Source organism: Suricata suricatta, chromosome 11 (genome assembly GCF_006229205.1).
Source record: "Suricata suricatta isolate VVHF042 chromosome 11, meerkat_22Aug2017_6uvM2_HiC, whole genome shotgun sequence".
Classification (NCBI taxonomy): domain Eukaryota; kingdom Metazoa; phylum Chordata; class Mammalia; order Carnivora; family Herpestidae; genus Suricata; species Suricata suricatta.
This window is the reverse complement of record NC_043710.1, coordinates 44,332,714-44,351,304: the sequence shown is the minus strand read 5'-3', so window position 1 is coordinate 44,351,304 and position 18,591 is coordinate 44,332,714. Positions and strand designations below refer to the sequence as shown.

Sequence of the window (18,591 nt, the reverse complement as noted above, 5' to 3'; positions counted from 1 at the left end):
GTCCCTTATATTTGTAATATATGTAAGTCTTGGTGGCTGTGTAGGAGGCCCAAAAGGTAAGAAGACAGGGCAGTGACATTGTGCTTTTGGAAGATAAGAAATGGTAATAAGGGATGGTTAGCAAGAAACAAAAGTATGTGACAAGCTTAGAAGAAAATGGCAAAGCAGCATATATAATTGAATCTAAGTTGTTGGTAAACTAATTAGAAATTAAATAAAATTCTTTGGGACCTCCTGGGTGGCTCGGTCAGCTAAACACCTGACTCTTGATTGTGGCTCAGGTCATGATCTCATGGTTTGTGGGTTCGAGCCCCACAACAGGCTCTGTGTTGACAGTGTGGAGGCTGCTTTGAATTTTCTCTCTCTGCCCCTTCCCCACTCGTGCACATGCTCTCTTTCTCTCTCTCTCTCAAAATAAATAATAAATAAACTTAAAAAATAAAATTCTTCAATGAGGTCCCCACACCTTGATCCAACTGATACTTTCTTCTTTCTAATGAGTCATCAGGACCCATGATACACAAGTGGCCACACAGCAATGAGATGGATTGCCCAAGTCCAATGTGAGGAAAATCCATCTCAGCACTTTGGAGCACATCCAGTTAGTGCCTGGTAATGAGAATTAATATTGTATTCACTGCTGCCAAGCTCATCACAAACATGCTCTACAGGACCAGAACAGTGAAAGAAAAATGCCCTGGGACTGGGAAGGCCATGCCCCTAAACTAATCATGTAGCATGTTGGGACTCAGTTTCCTCATCTGCAAAACGAAGGGGCCACCTGACATGGATGGATGATGCATCAGAATGTTTTGGGTTCTAAGTAATGGCAAAGCTGGCTCACACTGGCTAAATTACAAAAGGGAATTCACCGGCTCATGTACTTGAAAAGCCCATAAAGATCTGAAGAGCTTCAGGGCTAGCTCCAACACCTGGATGGGAACCAATTTCCGCCTCACCATTTCTTGGCTCCACGTCCTTGGTGTTACTTGTCTTCTGCAGATCTGGGCAAACCCTTCGGTGGTAAACCGGGTTCCAGCTGTTCCCTGGGGCTACATGCCCTCAAGCATGGATGGCAAGAAGGGAAAATCTTCGTGCCAATGAGTGCTAGCTGCAAAGCACGGAGATTTACTCTAACCTGAATTCTCACCTGCCCCTTCCTGAGCCAATCACCGCCACCGGGCGGAGGACTGTGCAATCCGCCCCGCCTAGGTCGGCAGCGAGGTCCTTGGATTCAGCCCCTGGACAACTGCATTGATTCCCACGTGGAACTGGAACAGTGGGGGGAGCGGGAAGGAAAGAAAGAAAGGTGCACAGTCAAGGGACACGTTTCCATGGTCAGTGAATTTTCAACTTTTTTGAGGTGAACAGAACTCCAATATATAACATATACATAAATGGAGCTCCTTCGCTAGCTGAAGTCTGAGTGGTGATTTAGAACCTTTTCTTCTGTTGCCCCTAAGGGCCATGCTTAGAAACAGAGCGCCTCCTATCTCAGGAAACAGGGATAAAAGCAATGTGTTTGGGTCCATTAGCTCTATTCCTTGCTACTGCTTAATAGGCAAATATCTACTAAGATAACTTGTCAACGGCCTCCAGGCACTTCTGCTGGCCTTGTGCTATTAATTCTGTGCAGAGCTTTGCGAACTAGGTAGAACATTAATTTTTATTAAGAATATGCTTTATAGCTCCAGGCCTCTCAACATAAAGATTGATCAGAACCCAGCTATCATTTTTCAAGTTTACCAAAGCTTGCAACCACTTACCTAAGTTTCTGATAAAGACCATAGCGATGAAGCCACAGATCAGCTCAAATAGCTAAGAAATCTGACTATACACGAAGCCAGGGAGAATGGGTTTGAAAACAATAGGAAGACAAAGCTTTCTTCAAATGGACAGTTACCAGAAATGTAGTTTCCTGAAAGACCCAGGAAATTAACAAAATATTGCATTTACTTTTATTTTTATTTATTTTTATTTAATTTATTTATTTCTGAGAGACAGAGAGACAGAGAGAGAGAGAGAGAGAGAGAGAGAGACAAAGCGTGAGCGAGGGAGGGGCAGAGAGAGGGAGACACAGAATCCGGAGCAAGCTCCAGGTTCTGAGCTACGTCCCAGGCTCTGAGCTGTCAGCACAGAGCCCGACGTGGCGCTCAAACCCACAAACTGTGAGATCATTACTCTGAGTCGAAGTCAGACGCTTAACTGACTAAGCCACCCACATGCCCCAGTATTTACTTTTAAAGTCACGTGGAAAGCATTTTACATTTTGAAAAAGTTGAAGGTTCTCTGAATAAGAGCTTTGACGTAAAAATCTGAAATACTTAGACAAATTATCATTTTAAGTTCTGGTAAATTGTACATAACATAAAATTTTACTATCCTAATTATTTTTCAGTGTATTGCTCAGTGGCATTAAGTGTGTGCACACTTAATCCTCACCACTGTTCATCTCCAGAACTCTTTTCATCTTGCAAAATGAAATACTCATAAAGCAACAATTCTTTCTGCAGCCCCTGGTAAGCACCCTTCTACTCTCTGTGAATTTGACTATTCTAGGTGCCTCACAAAATCGAATCATATGGTATTTTTTTATGACTGGCTTATTTCCATTGGCATGGCGACCTCAAAATTCATCAATGTTGTAGCATGTCAGAATTTCCTTCCTTTTTAAGACCAACTTTTATGTGTATATCACATTTTGTTTATCCATTTGTCATCTGTCGATGGCCATTTGGAGTGGTTCCACCTTTTGGCTGTTGTAAATGCTGCTATGAATATGGGTGTGCACATCTCTCTTCAGGACCTGTCTTCAAATCTTTTGGATAAACACATACCAAAGGGCATCTGGGTGGCTCAGTTGGTTAAGCGTCCAAGTTCAGGTCACAATCTCGCAGTGCGTGAGTTTGAGCCCCATGTCGGGCTCTGTGCTGTACTGACCACTCAGAGCCTGGAGTCTGCTTCTGACTCTCCCCTGCTCAGTATTCTGTCTCTCTCTCTCTCTAAAAACTAAAAACAAAACCCCACAAACATTAACAAAGAAAACCACATACTGAGAAATGAAACTGCTGAATCATATGGATAAAATACTTTTAATGACACAGTTTTGCTTTGTGAAATTCTTTAACGTATACTCGAAAGTAGCAAATACATACGAAAGAATTCAGTGATTTCATTTTATAGCTGAACAATAGATATGAAAGAGAAAGCAACTGGACAGTCTTTCGGAAGATCATGTGGCTTCTTTCCTATTCACGGAGGTTTAAGTGATTCAGGGTTTGACTGTGTTCTCGGTTTGCATTTGTGTAAGTCTCGAAATCACAAAATCAAGTGTAAGGGATCCATAGTTTAATCCAGGTTTAACCCAGAGCACGGTCCAAGAAAACAACGCTGTGCTTCAGGAGTGAGACAAAGAGGAGATTCTCCAGCAGGTGGGGAGAGACTGCCAGCTGACTCAGATGTAACCTATTTTTGCTTATCTATCCCACAGCCTTCCTTTTCAATCCAGCTGGGACACAGTGACAATGGAAACGTGTCTCTATTTCTTCCTCAGTGGGGGAAGAGAACATTTCCTTGTGAAGATAGTTTCATTGTCTGAAAGTCGTTTGTCTCAAAGGTTCCATTTAATCAAATTTAGCTTCTTCTAAACATTATTTCTTAAAGGGAGTTGGCGAGTCCTCCGCAGCTGATGCCCGCTGCTAAGCTGCTAAAACAATTGTGCTTTCAAACCAAGAAGTGTGGTATTGAAACTTCTCCCAACTCAACTGACTTCGCTGAGAGAAGAAAGCCAGCATTTTGCTCACATAAATGGCAGTAACTCAAGCACAGGCCTCATATTGTGTCCTGGGTGATGAGCAGCTGAGACATAATAATTTGGTGTTGGGACCATTGGAGAGAAAGAGTCTGTATCTCTCTACAATAAAGAAAGACCACACTTCGGGTCAGGGCGATTCTGCCCTGAAAAGGCTGGGGAATGTTTCACATGTGGCAACGAAGACACTGTCTCGTTCACACACTCATTAATAGTATCACCTTTCATTAATTGGGTAACAACAGATAATGAAAATTAATCAAACAAAACCCCTTTTGACATAGTCTTCAAAGGTGATGTCATAGACCATTGAACGGACCGTTGTTTGTTTTTGCTCAAGAGACCTCTCTCTGACTGGAAGTCACACATTCCCAGGATGATTTGTGAATCAGGACGAGGCTGGTTTTGTTGGAACAAAAACTAAGAAGGTCAAATATCTTCCAGAATGTCTTTCAGGTGACTGAAGTCAATGCTACTTTAGACTCTCTTACCTAAACATTTCTATGTTATCGCCTTGGAACCTAGGCTTGCGACCCCACCAGAGATACAAGACTGTAGAGTATAATGAATGAGCGACTCCTTCCCTACTCTGTCCTATTTCTTCCCTTCTCCCTCTTCCCAGGGGCATCTCTTTCTCGCCTGTCATATGTTGCCAACATCTTACTGTGTGTGGATGTCCTTTATATAGCATTACTGTGTATAGAGCCAATGTGGCTAAAGAAGTGCATTCTTGCTATGAGCATTCTTGTCTCAGGTTTCTTTCCTCCTAGTGAAGGTGGGCTCAACTTGTAGTGTGCAGAAGAAGCCCCAGGGAAGATAGCCGGACACAAAAATTCCTGGGCCTGCCTCTAGGGACTCCTGTTCACTAGGTGTAGAGAGGGCCCTGGAATCTGCATTTTGATAAATACCACCAGCAATTCTGAGCAGGTGGCTGGCTGGCCTCACTTTTAGAAACCATGTTCCTGAGGACACCCCCCCCCCGCCCCCCAGCATCTCTGCCCCAGCTCGGCTGGTTAGGAATTCACTCCCTCGAAGGAGAGTGGCAAGTCCCAGATGTCCCCCGAAGCATTTGAGCACCGCCACACGTTTCTGTAAACACAATTTGCTAGATTATTTTCTGTGGTTAATCATTAAGAGGAACTGATTCAGGCAGTAAGTTCCAGTCACACTTCTGCACGGCTCAGAATAATTACAGGCAGAAGTTCCTGTTTGGGGTGTCCCACGACTGCCATGAACCATGACTGACAGGCTGGACAGGTAGGAATTCCAGACAAAATACCAGCTCCTTCAGAGCTTCCTGAGCTGGGAAACCGGCCGATCCCTGCCCCTGGTCCTCAGTTTTCTCAGGTGCGAGGGAGCTGTGTCTTACTTCTCATAGGTGTAAGGAAGAGGACTGAAAACCCATAGAATCGAATGACATGCCACCCTTGAGATCCAACAGAAGGACATGCAGCAAAGGGCTCTGCCGCCACCGTGAGAACTTTGTAGAAGTTTTGTGTTGTCTTCTTAGCAGCTTGCCTAGAAGAGAAAAGAGATCCAGTGTAAAGCACATTCTTTTTTTTTTTTTAATGTTTATTTATTTTTGAGAGAGAGACAGAGTGCAAGTGGGGGAGGGGCAGAGAGAGAGGGAGACACAGAATCCAAAGGAGGCTCCAGGCTCTGAGCTGTCAGCAAAGAGCCTGACACAGGGCTTGAACTCACAAACTGTGAGATCATGACCGGACGTTTGGTGCTTAGCCGACTGAGCCACCCAGGTGCCCCAGCATGAAGGCAGGTACTTGCCTGGGACTCCTCCTCAGCCGGTCCCGTACTTAATCTTCATCCTTTGAGATAAAGCAGTGAGTTGCATACCTTCCTTCAGCTTAGAGGGAACAGAGATGCCGTTGTTGCCAGGGCTGCATCCACAACAAGGAGACACGGGCAGGTGAAGAAAGGTCTAAAGGAGAAGCAGAAGAAGTCAGTGATCCAACCTGAGGCCTTTCACTTTTTAAAATCATATGCTGTAATTGCATAGTCAGGTCATATGTGATTGGATTCTTCTTATAAAATCATTACAGAGGAAGCTAAATTTCTCTCTAGTCTTCGTCCTCTGCAAATGTCTTATTCTGTAGGAGAGATTCACTGCTTTCAGTTTGGTGCCGTTGATATCTGGCTCTATGCACGCACATGCAGATGTCTGTACCCCTGGAAAACACATGGTGTGGCTATATGTGTATGTGTATGTATATGTATATGTGTTTTGTGTATATGTTTTTTAAATACAACCGGGATCACTCTGAAACTTCCCTTTTGCACAGAACAATGCATCCGAGAGATCTGTTATTGCCCATGCATGTAAATCTACTGACTCTAACTGCCACCTAGCCTTCCAAGTTATGGGTGTCTGCATTACCCTCAGTCAGCTCCTTAATGATGGACACTTGAGTTGTATCCTTGGGTTTGCTGAAACAAAAATGGTCGGGGCACCTGGGTGGCTCAGTTGGTGAAGCGTCCAACTTCAATTCAGGTCATGATCTCACAGTTCGTGGGTTCGAGCCCACGTCGGGCTCTGTGCTGACAGCCCAGAGCCTGGAGCCTCTTCAGATTCTGTATCTCCCTCCCCCACTCATGCTCTGTCTCTCCCTCTCTCAAAAATAAACATTAAAAAAATGCTCATGCATGCCCCGTACGTGCTTCCTGAGCATATATGTGTGTTCCGCTAAAGTAGGTATTACGAGGTTGAATTGTTGGGATGTGGGGTATGCATATCTTTACTTCAGATAGCTATTACCCAACTGTCTCTACAAGAGATGTATTGAGTGACACCAGTGGTGTATGAGAGGATGTATCTCTCTTTGCCAACAATGTAATTATCGATTTAAAACATTTGGCCCATCTGCTGGCAGGAAAAGGGCATCTTGTTTTACTTAAATTTACGTTTTCCTGATTTTTGGTCTGGGTGGGTATTCTTTCATGTTTGTTGGCCATTTATTCTTCCTTCATTGAGGTCTACTTGTAATCTACCCTTTACGCATTTAGCACAGCATGTAATAATTTTGCATGATCTTCTTTTAAACTAAATTTTGGGAGTTATTTTTACATCCTGAATCCCAAGCTTTGGGTATCTATACTGTAAAAGTTTTCTCCTGAGTTCTTATTGAACTTTTCAACATTATTGATGATATCTTTGTGCCAGAGTCCAGCTCCAGCAGGTCCAGGGTCCCTGAAGGAGAGACGGTGTCGGCGAAAGATGAGTGAGCGTGCCCAGAGTTTCGGCATCTCTGTAGTGTCAGGTTTTTTCTCTTTATTTATAGATTTAAGTGTTAACATGACATCAAAAAGCGGAATTTTTACTACAAATAATTCTCAGTGATAAGATGCTTTGAAAAGGGTGCAGAAGCAGGTTTTACAGAGGCATTTTTGAAGAACTACTCTAATTACAATGAGGTAACTTACACATCATAGGATAACAGGATATTCTCAGTGAAAAGCAGATAACGTACATATTTGTTTGAACTGGTAGTAAATCTTACAACTAAGAAGATAGCAGGATGTTTTCAGTGAGAAGCAGATAGCAAACACATTTGTTTATAATAATAACGCTAAGATTCAGGCATAAACAAGGCTAGGAGACATTCTCTTTGGCTCACAAGAGGAAGAATGCATTCCTTCTGATTAGTAAATAAACCTTTTGTCAACCCTGTTTTCTGATGTTTAAGGTATAAGGGGCCATAGGTGCCCTAGATGTGCTGGCCTTTGCATATGAGTTTAAGTTGTAACTACTCTTACCCACTCTCATAAAGGGCACCAAATTAGCATATGTATGCGCAGTAACTTATGCCTGGCTCTTGTTTGTTTCTTATTCCTAAATTAGGCTCTTTTTCTCCCAGCCAGAGTTAATAGTAAATCTTGTGTTCTTTAACCCCCTTCATTATCTATGCTTTAAATTTGTGAGGCTCATTAGAAGAGCCTTTCGACAAACATCTGCAGCGCTTTGTTTAAATTCCTCTTTATAGAGGTGGGAATATGCTTCTTCCCATGAGGTGTCTGTGTGGGGAATATCGGTCTGACTTGGAACATTGTGAGGCCTAATCAATAGAGGCAGGCTTAACTTCACATGAGCAGTAGTAGCAGAAGGAGATACCAGTTTCCCCCTCTCATGGCAGGAGCCATGCACATCTGCCATTTCCTTACTGTGACCGTGTCATCCAGCAAGCCTGGTGCAGCTCCCAGCATCCTCGTGTAATTTTTTAGTAAGCAATTTCAAATTTTGACACGGTTGTATTTCCTGATCCTTTATTTTTGGCATTTTGCTTTTTAAAATGTCCTGTTTATGAATGCCTTCCCAAGGTTATAAATGTATTTTTGTATATTTTCTCCTATTATGAGGCCTGTGTATTTTTCTGGCTCAGAGCGCTGCTTGAATCTATGTGTCTTCCATTAGGGCAGATAGATGAGCATGGGTGCTGAAATCCTGTCTGGGAGGCAACAAGGTATGCTTTCAATGGCATCCGGCTGCAGATGGGACTCAAGAGTAGGCTTCTTAGGTTGCCTAAGGGGACTGTCTGACATTGCAGCAAGAAGGTTTTCTGAGGGACAGCATAAAACAAAAAGAAGCCTTCCAACTACAAATCCAGAAAAGACACGCAGTGGCTTTCTCTGGAGATGGCCATGACTCAAGACAGATATGCACTTGTTTAGGACTCTTAAGGTAACTCCACTTGAAGAGGCTCAAACAATCTGCTCCAAGTTTCTAGGCTTTCCCATAGACAGCATTATCTCATGGAAATACAATGTGAGCTACATAGATATTATTAAAGAATAAATAAAAAGAGGGGCACCTGGGTGGCTCAGTTGGTTAAGTGTCTGACTCTTGGTTTCAGCTCTGGATGTGATTTCATGGTTCATGGGATGGAACCCCATGTCAGGGCAGAGCCTGCTTGGGATTCTCTCTCTCTCTCTCTCTCTGCCCCCCCCAATAAATAAGTAAACATTTTTCAAAAAGAATAAGTAAAAAAGAAACAAAATAAGTTTATGGATTTAATCTAATATTTCCAAAACAGTATGATTTTAATATGTAATCAATATCGCATACCATTCATGAGGTACTAAACATTTTTTTTGTACTAAGTCTTTGACATCTAATGTGTAGTTTATACTCACAGCACATCTCAGTTCAGATGACCACACTTCAAGTGCTCGATAGCCACCTATGTCCAGGGGCTACTGTGTCGGAAAGCACAGCCCTGAGGATTAAGACCGGATGTCCATGGTGTGCTGGGAGGCATCTACTCCATGTGTAGGAAGGTGCTTAGGTGACCACAGACTGAATTTTAAGTCCATTCTTCACCTTCCCCCGCTGCTCAGTCTTCTTCCTAACAAAAGTGTGTCATGATGTCTATTGTTCCCACCTAGTGATGTGGGTTAATCATCCTAAAGTCCAGTTGTGCTTGGATTATTTCCTGGAGAAGATGTTATTGACTTTTAGGAGGAGGTGATCATTCAGCTGAAACTTGGAGGGTGGGTAGGAATTAGGCAGGGGGTCAGAGAGGATGGTATGAAGAATGGGGCAGCTGGAATGGACAGGCTGGGGGTAAAGCAGACATCAGGTCCCAAGGAGTGTGTAGGCTCTGCTGAGGTTAACGGAGGTCATCAAACATTTGTCAGTAGTGGGTGTGAGAGAAAAGCAAGACCAGAGACAAGGAAACTCTGAAGAAAGTGCAGGATTCAGATGGGAAAGGAGCAATTCTCCTTTTCTCCTTCCTTCCCTCCTTTCCTCTTTCCCTTCTTCCCTCCCTCTTCCCTCCCTCCCTCTCTCTTTCCTTCCTTCCTTTATTCCTTCCCTCCCTCCCTCTCTCCTTCTTTCCTTCCCTCCTTTCTTCCCTCTCTCCTTCCTTCATTCCACAAACATTTACCAAATGCCTACTGTGTGCAGAAAACAAAACAGACAAAACCCATTGCCTCACAGAACTTCAATATACTGTAGGAAAGGAGATAAATAGTGGGTGATAGAATGTGACCCTCAGGTTTCTGATCTCACTTGGTGAACGGTGGAGCTATTCTCTGAAATAGGAGTGCAGGAGCCAGAGCAGGTTTGGGAAGAAAGATGATGGGTTCAGCTTTTTTTTTTTTTTGGACACATGTTTGGGGTGATTGGGGGACCCCTAAGTGGAGCTGTGCCACTAGCAGCTGCATGTACATATTTGGAGATTAGGAAATCTGGAAGGGACACACAGATTTGGGAGCCATGACAGATCAAAAGTATCAAATCCCTTGCAGTGAATGAAAAAATCCTGGGAGGAAGTGTGAAGCAGGAGTCACAAACTCAAATGTGCACAGTGGTCAGATGAATTGTGAGTGTATGTGATATAAGTATGGCTACTCTGGCTTTCTTTTGGCTTCCAGTTGCATGATAGATATTTCTCCATCCCTTTACTTTCAACCTGAAGGTATCTTCAGGTCTAAAATGAGTCTCTTGTAGACAGCAAATAGATGGATTTTGTTTCTTTATCCATTCTGCTACCCTGTGTCGTTTGGTTGGAGCATTCAGTCCATTTACATTCAGTGTTATTATCGAGTGTATGTGACTTGAGTCATATAGGAGACATAGAAAGTGTTGGGTACATGGCTACCTGGAAAGGATGTCCTCCACCTAAGACGCATCCTATGGGTAACCCATCTGTAACCTATAGACTGTTGGAACTCTCCCTTATCTCCCATTTCTTATAAAGATTCTCGTGGCAGGTATCTAGCCATTCATAAAAATCTACTTCCTATTCTTTTGGGTCACTGCATTTGCCAGCCTCCCTTGACATTTCAAGTGGCCATGTGACTGGGTTCCAGCCAGTGGGATGTGAGTGGACATGGTGTGCTCCACTTCCCCTCCAAGGCCTTGAAGCAGAAGGTAGGCCCCCTCCTCTTTCCTTCTTCTGGCCACATGCAGATGATGAACTCTATGGGCTTTTGGGTCCATCAAATGGAAGGAACCAGGCTCCCTGTTATTGTCTAGAATAAAACCACCTACCAATCAGGACACCTACTTTTGACTATTATGTCAGTGATAAATAAGCCCTTGTCATATTTGAGCCATTATGTTTGTTTGGCTCCCTTTGTCACTACAGTCTAGCATAATCTACCAAATACATTTCTAATTCAACAAACACCAGTGTAAGGGCAGGGACCATGTCTGTCTAGTCCACTGCTGTGTTTTCAACACCAACTCCAGGGTATGACATGGAGTAGATACTCAATAAAATTTGGGGATAAAGGGATAAAGTGAGGTATGTTTCATGGAGCACTTGCTAGACACTATGTTAAATCTTTTTGGGTTGTACACTATTTTATTTCGTGTTCATGGCAACTCTGTCATCTATTATTGTTTCTTTTGTCCCCATGAAGAACACTAAAAAAGGTTATAGCTGGGTGAAAGGTGACAGGTTCATCTAAGCAGGATGGTTTTGGAACCCACACTTGAAAACACTGGTATACAACCATATGCATACCTACCTTAGTGATTTAACTCACATGATCTCTCCCTCCAAGGATACCCTCAGCCCCTTCCCTCTGCTTATTAAAGCCCCACCTTCTTCAACCTTCCCTGTACCCCTTGCTTACTCTAATTACTCCAGCAGGAATTTCATATATATCATTCCTGTAACAGGGATCCCACATATCTGTCTGCCTCTAGAAAGAAATTATACTAACCTTAAGTGTAGCAGAATATCTTAGACATCATTTATTTTAGTGCTCCTTATAGCATCGAGTAAGGTCGAGGGACTACTATGTGCCAGGCACTCTCTAGGCACTGGGGACCAAAACAGAAGCAAGACAGTCAATCCACTCTCTCAGAAAGCTCTTAAGTCATATGGGGCAAATAGACATTTAAAAAATGTAATTTCTACAGTAAGAGAGGCAGAAGAAGAGCAAGGAACCCATTCTTTTTGGAGGAGGAAAAGAAAGGATTCCCAGAGTGTATGATCTTCAAGATGTGCTTCTGAAGGAGAAGTACGAGTTTTCCAGTTGTTTAAGAGGGATCTAATGTGCAGGGAAAGCACGTACAAAAGCATGGATGCATCAAGAGACCCGTGCTGTTCTGGATGAGTGAGATGTTGACTTGCTAGAATGTAGGATTCATTCATTCATTTGTTCACCCATTTATTTGACAGATACGGAGTCCACTTAGAAGGTGCCATGCATTGTACTTTAAATGCAGAGGATTCAAAAGTGAGCAAAACAGATAAGATCCCCACCCTTGTGGAGCTTAAAATCCAGTGGGGATAGTGGCTGAGAACAAAGCTCTAACAATCACGTGGTGGGGGTGGGGGGAGGAGCAAGGGATAGCCAAACATGTGAGTAATTGGGGGAATGGGCTGAGCCAGACTGTAGGGGACCTTCAATACCAGGTTAGGGAGATGGAAATAGCTCAGCATCTCCGACAGTTCTGAATTTTGTCCAGTCGTTTCACTGCCCCTTCCCACACTCACTGCAGGCCACCAAATCTTCCGTGAAGGTATGTGACAATCCTCTACAGAGCCTCATTGCCTCTCATCCTCCCCCACCCACCATCACCCCCAACGCAAACAGAGTGGTTTTTTTAAATGCGAAGATCATGTTACGTTCTGTGGTAGGCAGAAGTCTAAGATGGCCCTATGATCCCCAACACTCTGGGGTTACTCTGGTGATGATGTTATGGTACGCAGCAAAAGGAATTCTGCAGATATAGTTAAGGCTACTAATCTGTCGACCTTAAAAACAGGGAAATTTTCCAGGGGAATCTACCCAATGAGGTGAGCCCTTTAAAAGCAGAGTTTTCTCCAGCAGGTAGAAGGGCAAGTCACAGAGACTCAAAGCCAAGGAGGCTTGCAAGGACTCCACATGCTGATGCTGGCTTCAAGATGAAGAGGGTCATGTGGAAAGGATCCCAGGAGGGCTTGCAGGAGTGGACAGTGAGCTCCAGCCAACAACCAGCAAGGAAACAGGGACCTCACCTCTCTACCTGAAAAGACCTGGATTCTACCCACGATGTTAGTGGACTTGGAAATGGATTCTTCCTCAGAGCCTCCAGCCGACACTTGGCCCGTAGCCTTGGGAGCCTCTGCGCAGAGAAGCCAGCCATCCCATGCTCGGTTTCTGACTTTCAGAACTACAAACTAATAACTGTGTGTTATTTTAAGCTAGTAAATTTATGGTGATTTGTTGCACAGCAATAGAAAACTAATATATCCCCTGGCTTCTAGCCCTCAAGTAAAAATCCTACATGGGCTTGCCACGTCTGGGCATGAAACCTTATCACAGTCCTATTAAGGTGGGTATTTTTTTCTTAAAAAAAAATCACAATTTCACATTTGAAGAGACTGAGGCTTAGAGAGTTGAAATAGTTTTCCTAAGCTTGCTGAACTACTAAGTATTAGGGCTGAGATTTTCACTCAGCCAGTGTGAACTCAGAATCCACACCCTATGGCTTCTCTTTACCCCTATGGGAGGTTCACCTCCCTTCCTGATGGACTCCTGTTCACTCATCCAACTTCATTCTTTTTTTTTAATGTTATTAATTTTGAGAGAGCGAAGGAGGGACAGGAGGGGAGGGGACAGAGGATCCTAAGCAGGGCTCTGTGCTGACAGCAGAGAGCCTGATGGGAGGCTCGAACTCACAAACCCATGAGCTCATGACCTGAGCCAAAGTAAGGCGCTTAACCAACTGAGTCCCCAAGGTGCCCCTCATCCAACATTCTTTAACATTACTCTCACTTCTACTCCTTGTAGCCTGAGTAATAGCCACACCACCACCCTCTCTATTCCTTGACTTTCACATATGGGTCCTTCTACCTGAAATGCACCTGCCCCCTCCCTCGGTTTTTTGTTTGGCTGACCTAAATGGTGCTTTTGGCCTTGCCTAAGTTGCTACCTCCTCCGGGAAGTCTTCCTTGGCTCTCTCACGCTGGGTAGATACTATTCCAGCATTCCCTTAGCACCTCATACCTCCCTTATCAGAGCACAGAAGCCCCTGTGTCGGACATGATCGCTCAGCGGGGCTCTTCACTGACTGTGAGCTCCTTGCTGGCCAAAACTGTGCTCTGTTCATCAGCATATCCCGAGCACAGTATCTGGAGCCAGTAGGTACTCAATAAATATTTACTGAGTGAATGAATAAAAGTACTTTAGGAGGCAATGGCAGTCGTCTGAGGTCTTGAAACAAGGGAGTAACCTTATCAGACCTGTGCTTACAATGACAAGCTGAGGCCAAGTGTGGCACGCAAAGGACCATCCTCATCAACATCTGAGGGTGAAGAAGTTCATTTACGTGTGGTCTTGGATTTCTTGAGCTGGGAGTGCCCTTGGCTCTTAGCTCTTCTTGCCTACGTGTGGATACTGGATATGCCAGAAACTGTCACGGTCATGACTAGTGTTCTCCTATGGAGGTGGAACGTGGGAAAAAAGCTCGTGACTGGGGTTTGGGGCCTCGAAATCTCACTAGAATTAGGCGCCGCCTGCCAGTAAGGCTATGCGAAGCCAGGGCAATGTGGGGAGCCATTCTCTGAAGATCACACTCAGGCCTAGCCCTCTCGGTCTCCACCGGCGCTCAAGGAACGCTCAGTCCGTCAACTTCGCCTTAAATAGGCAAATATTGCTTCCTGCCGAGGAGGGCTGGAAGGCCTTCCGCTTTAAAGTCAGCGCTTACTGCTCCCAGCTGGAGGTCAAGTGAGGCGGTCCGAGAGTCTCCATTAGAGACGCTGCGCGTCTTGGTTTCCTCGTCTGCGCGAAGGGCACTCCCCAGACGACGCGGCCTTAACGGACCAAGGGGCGCCGGGAAAGGTGAGAAAGTCAAGATGCGTCCAGGTAGCTCTACACGCGAGGAGAGAGCCAGTGGGCCGAGGGAGAGGCAGCGCTGATCCCCGCCTAGGCACGGGCTCCAGGCCCTGCAGCAGCGGGGTCTCAGAGTCCTCAGTCGTGCGGCCGCGCAATAGAGCAGCGAGTCCGCGGAAGGGGCCGAGGTTCCCGTCGCGAGCAGCGGGAGAGGGGCGGACGGGGCTCCCCGGGCGCCGCGAGGCAGCGAGGGGCGGGTCTGGGCGCAGCGCCTCCCGCGTTCCGGCCGCGGTTCTGGGCTCTGGGGGCGGGCGGGGGTGGAGCCACGTGGGGAGGAGCAAAACCTGGAGGCCCCGGGAACCTCGGGCAGAGCCAGAGCCGCGGGAGCCCGATCCCGGGCGCACTGCCCAGGGAGAGCTCGCTGTCCGGCCCGAGCACATTCTCAGCCATTCCAGCCAGCGCCGGCGCTTGCATTCCGTGCGCAATCGGGGAGGAGGGCCAGTGCTGACCGGGCGAGGGTCCCAGGCTCCTAAACTGTCCCAGAGCTGCCGAGCTGCCCGCCGTCCCTGCCACCCCAGTGGGGCCCGCCCCGACCCGCCACTTGCGTCCCAACTGCACCATGGATCCTTCGGAGAAGAAGATATCAGTGTGGATCTGCCAGGAGGAGAAGCTGGTGTCTGGTCTCTCCCGCCGCACCACCTGCTCGGACGTGGTGCGGGTGCTGTTGGAGGACGGCTGCCGGCGGCGACGGAAGCAGCGGCGGGGCCGGCGGCGGGGTACGGACGGCGACTCTCCAGGTCGGGAGGAGCTTCGGGAACTCCTGGACGAAGACGAGGAGGACGAGGACGAGCCGCTGCCGCAGGGCATGCTGTGCGGGCCCCCGCAGTGCTATTGCATCGTGGAGAAGTGGCGGGGCTTTGAGCGCATCCTGCCTAACAAGACGCGCATCTTGCGCCTCTGGGCCGCCTGGGGAGACGAGCAGGAGAATGTGCGCTTCGTACTGGTGCGCAGCGAGGCGTCACTACCCAACGCGGGCCCCCGCAGCGCCGAGGCGCGCGTAGTGCTGAGTCGCGAGCGCCCCTGCTCGGTTCGGGGGGTCCCGGCGCGGCCCAGCCTGGCCATGACCCAGGAGAAGCAGCGGCGGGTCGTGCGCAAGGCCTTCCGCAAGCTGGCCAAGCTCAACCGGCGGCGTCAGCAGCAGCCGTCGTCACCCTGTTCGTCTACTTCGTCGTCCACCGCCTCGTCCTGCTCGTCGTCGCCGCGCTCCGCCGAGAGCGCATCCGTGGAGCGCATGGAGACGCTGGTGCATCTGGTGCTCTCCCAGGACCACACCATTCGTCAGCAGGTGCAGCGGCTCCGGGAGCTGGATCGCGAGATCGATCGCTACGAGGCCAAGGTGCACCTGGACCGCATGCGGCGTCACGGAGTCAACTACGTGCAGGACACTTACTTGGAGGGCGCAGGCATCGAGGTCGACGGGCCCAGCCCGGTCGAGGAGCCCGAAGCGGCGGCGGCGGCGCCCTTGGACGGCGAGGCGCAGGCGGCCGCGCTGGAGGAGCTGGCCCGGCGGTGCGACGACCTGCTGCAGCTGCAGGAGCAGCGGGCCCAGCAGGAGGAGTTGCTGGAGCGCCTCTCCGCCGAGGTTCAGGAGGAGCTGAACCAAAGGTGGATGCGGAGGCGCCAGGAGGAGCTCACGGCGCGGGAGGAGCCGCTGGAGCCTGATGGTGGCCTCGACAGCGAGCTGCTGCTGGAGCGGGAGAGGGTCAGGACGCAGCTCAGCACCAGCCTCTACATCGGGTTGCGGCTCAACACGGACCTGGAGGCCGTCAAGTCGGACTTGGATTACAGCCAGCAGCAGTGGGACAGCAAGGAGCGCGAGCTGCAAGGCCTCCTCCAGACTTTGCACACGTTGGAGCTGACGGTGGCCCCCGATGGGACTCTCGGCTCTGGCGGACCCTCCCGGGAACCGCGGCCTCAGGGCTGCGCGGAGGTGTGGGTGGACCAGGCCCTCGGACTGGCCAAGAGCTGTGCTGGCAACGACGAGGACTCGGATACGGGGCTGAGCTCCATGCACAGCCAGGACTCGGACTCCGTGCCCGTGTGCGAATCTCTAGTGTAAGAGGTGTAGGGTGGGAGAGGGAGACGACGCTTCTCCCTTCCTCGAAGAAAGCAGCGGCCTGGCCGGCTCAGGGACTCGAAACCAGGCAGGGGGTGGGCGGGGGGAGCTCCTACCAGGTAGCAGCGCTGCCCGCGGGGTCCGGGGGAGGGCTGGGGATGCCCGCCCTGCGAGGGAGTGTGGAGAGGGTGCAGGACCGGGAGGCCGGGTCTCCATTCCAAGCTCTTTTAGGGGAAAAAGGGAGACAGGAGGTGAAAAGGTCCTGTATTGGCAAACAGTCGCCCTAGGGAAAACTGACGTGGTCCGAACCCATTTTCAAAAAAAGAAAAAGTATTATGGAGATTTCTGCAATCTTCTGTATGGGAAGGACTGATGGCAGCTAGAAGTTTAGTTTGTGGCATAAAGTGCTTTTAAAAGAAACTCTTGGATGAAAAGGAAATTCCTTGAATGTTAATTGTGACTGTGAACGTGTTAAAACTAGCCAAAGAGGGCTGGTGTTCGTCTCAGCCTTGCTTACACCTCTGATAAAACCCACAGGCACCCAAATCCCTGCTCTTTACATTTCTGCAGATTGGGAGATTTACCCATCTACGACACTGTTCATCTTTTCTTTTCTTTACATTTAAAAAATATTTATTTATTTTTGAAAACGAGAGAAAGAGAATGAGAGGGGAGGGGCAGACAGAGAGGGAGACACAGAATCCGAAGCAGGCTCCAGGCTCTGAGCTGTCAGCACAGAGCCAGACTCAGGGTTTGAACTCACCAACCAGGAGATCATGACCTGAGCCCAAGTAGGTCGCTTAACGGTCAGAGCCACCCAGGCGCCCCATCTCTTGTTCTTTCAAAGGCTGAGCTGTATGAAGTGTAGCCCTATACTTCCTCCTAGCAAAGTCAGTATATGGGAAAATAGAATCCTTTTCCTAAAATGACCTTTTATTATTACAAAAGCCAAACATAACCCTTTTGCGATAGAAAATCCTGGGACACCTAAACCCTGGTTACAGCTTAATGTAGGCCCTTGGGGATTTGTTCCTGGGAAGGTACCTGTGCTGTCCTTAATTTTCATCCATGTTGTCGCTTCATCCACTCAATCACTGTTCCTCCAAGAAAACTGGAGGGACATTGCAGAAGTCAAGTTCAGTATGACTAAATATGCTATTTAATGAGCACTCTGGTTGAAGCTAAGACTTGTTAGCGTTTGTTTAGCTTTTGAACTAAGCCGTATGATTAAAACCCAACCATGACCTCCAGGTGTTTTACCCCCATCCAAGCCGACCTTCAGTATCTTTGGTCAGGGATTAATTAGTTACTTGTCCAAGCCTAAATGGAGAGTGCAAATATCCAGGTTTCTTAGATAAGGCCCCCAAAAGATAACAAAAGAAGTCAATCTAAGAGCACACCTTGGGTGAGCAGTTTGGTTAACCACGTAGCCATAGATAAAAGCATATAAATGTGAGCTTGAAGACGACTTGAATGACCCTTGTCTGGCTCACACCTTTGCACACGCCAGGAGACACAAGCGCAACACCTCTCTCTCTTAATAGCTGGGTGACACAGCCCTGGTGGGGACTCAGGCTAATTGTTGCAGTTACTTCAATGAAAAGTTATCAGTTGTAGCTAGTTGTTGCCCTGTGGAAGGAGCCTGTTGGCAGTGTTCCCTCTGGAGCTCAGTGCTTCTGAGGAATGCGGGATCTAATCTGTCCTGAGGAGGTACTAACAATGGGCCGTGTGTGTAGTGCCAGCCTGCTGCTCAAGTCGGGTATCAGCCTCACCATGGAGGGGCTGGCTCCTGTTTCAACACCACATGTGAAGATAACTTAAGAGGTCTTGCTTTATTGAAATGTTTCTCTCCTTGGAGAGATCGTGTCTGCTGGGTGCCCGT

General features: G+C 47.5%; 1 protein-coding gene and 1 long non-coding RNA gene across 2 annotated transcripts in view; both read left to right on the top strand.

Moving 5' to 3' along the window:
* The first annotated feature begins 2,498 nt into the window (after nt 1–2,498).
* The window catches only part of LOC115272295, a 35,136-nt gene continuing 19,043 nt past the window's right edge, over nt 2,499–18,591 (top strand). Inside the window, exon 1 of the long non-coding RNA XR_003900347.1 lies at nt 2,499–2,519. This is a non-coding gene — a long non-coding RNA (uncharacterized LOC115272295). The remainder of the gene's footprint in view (nt 2,520–18,591) is intronic.
* On the top strand, nt 14,978–17,255 carry RASSF10 (Ras association domain family member 10). Its single transcript, XM_029915384.1, has one exon. It carries the CDS (start codon nt 15,213–15,215, stop codon nt 16,710–16,712), a length of 1,500 nt encoding a protein of 499 aa, XP_029771244.1. The 5' UTR covers nt 14,978–15,212; the 3' UTR covers nt 16,713–17,255.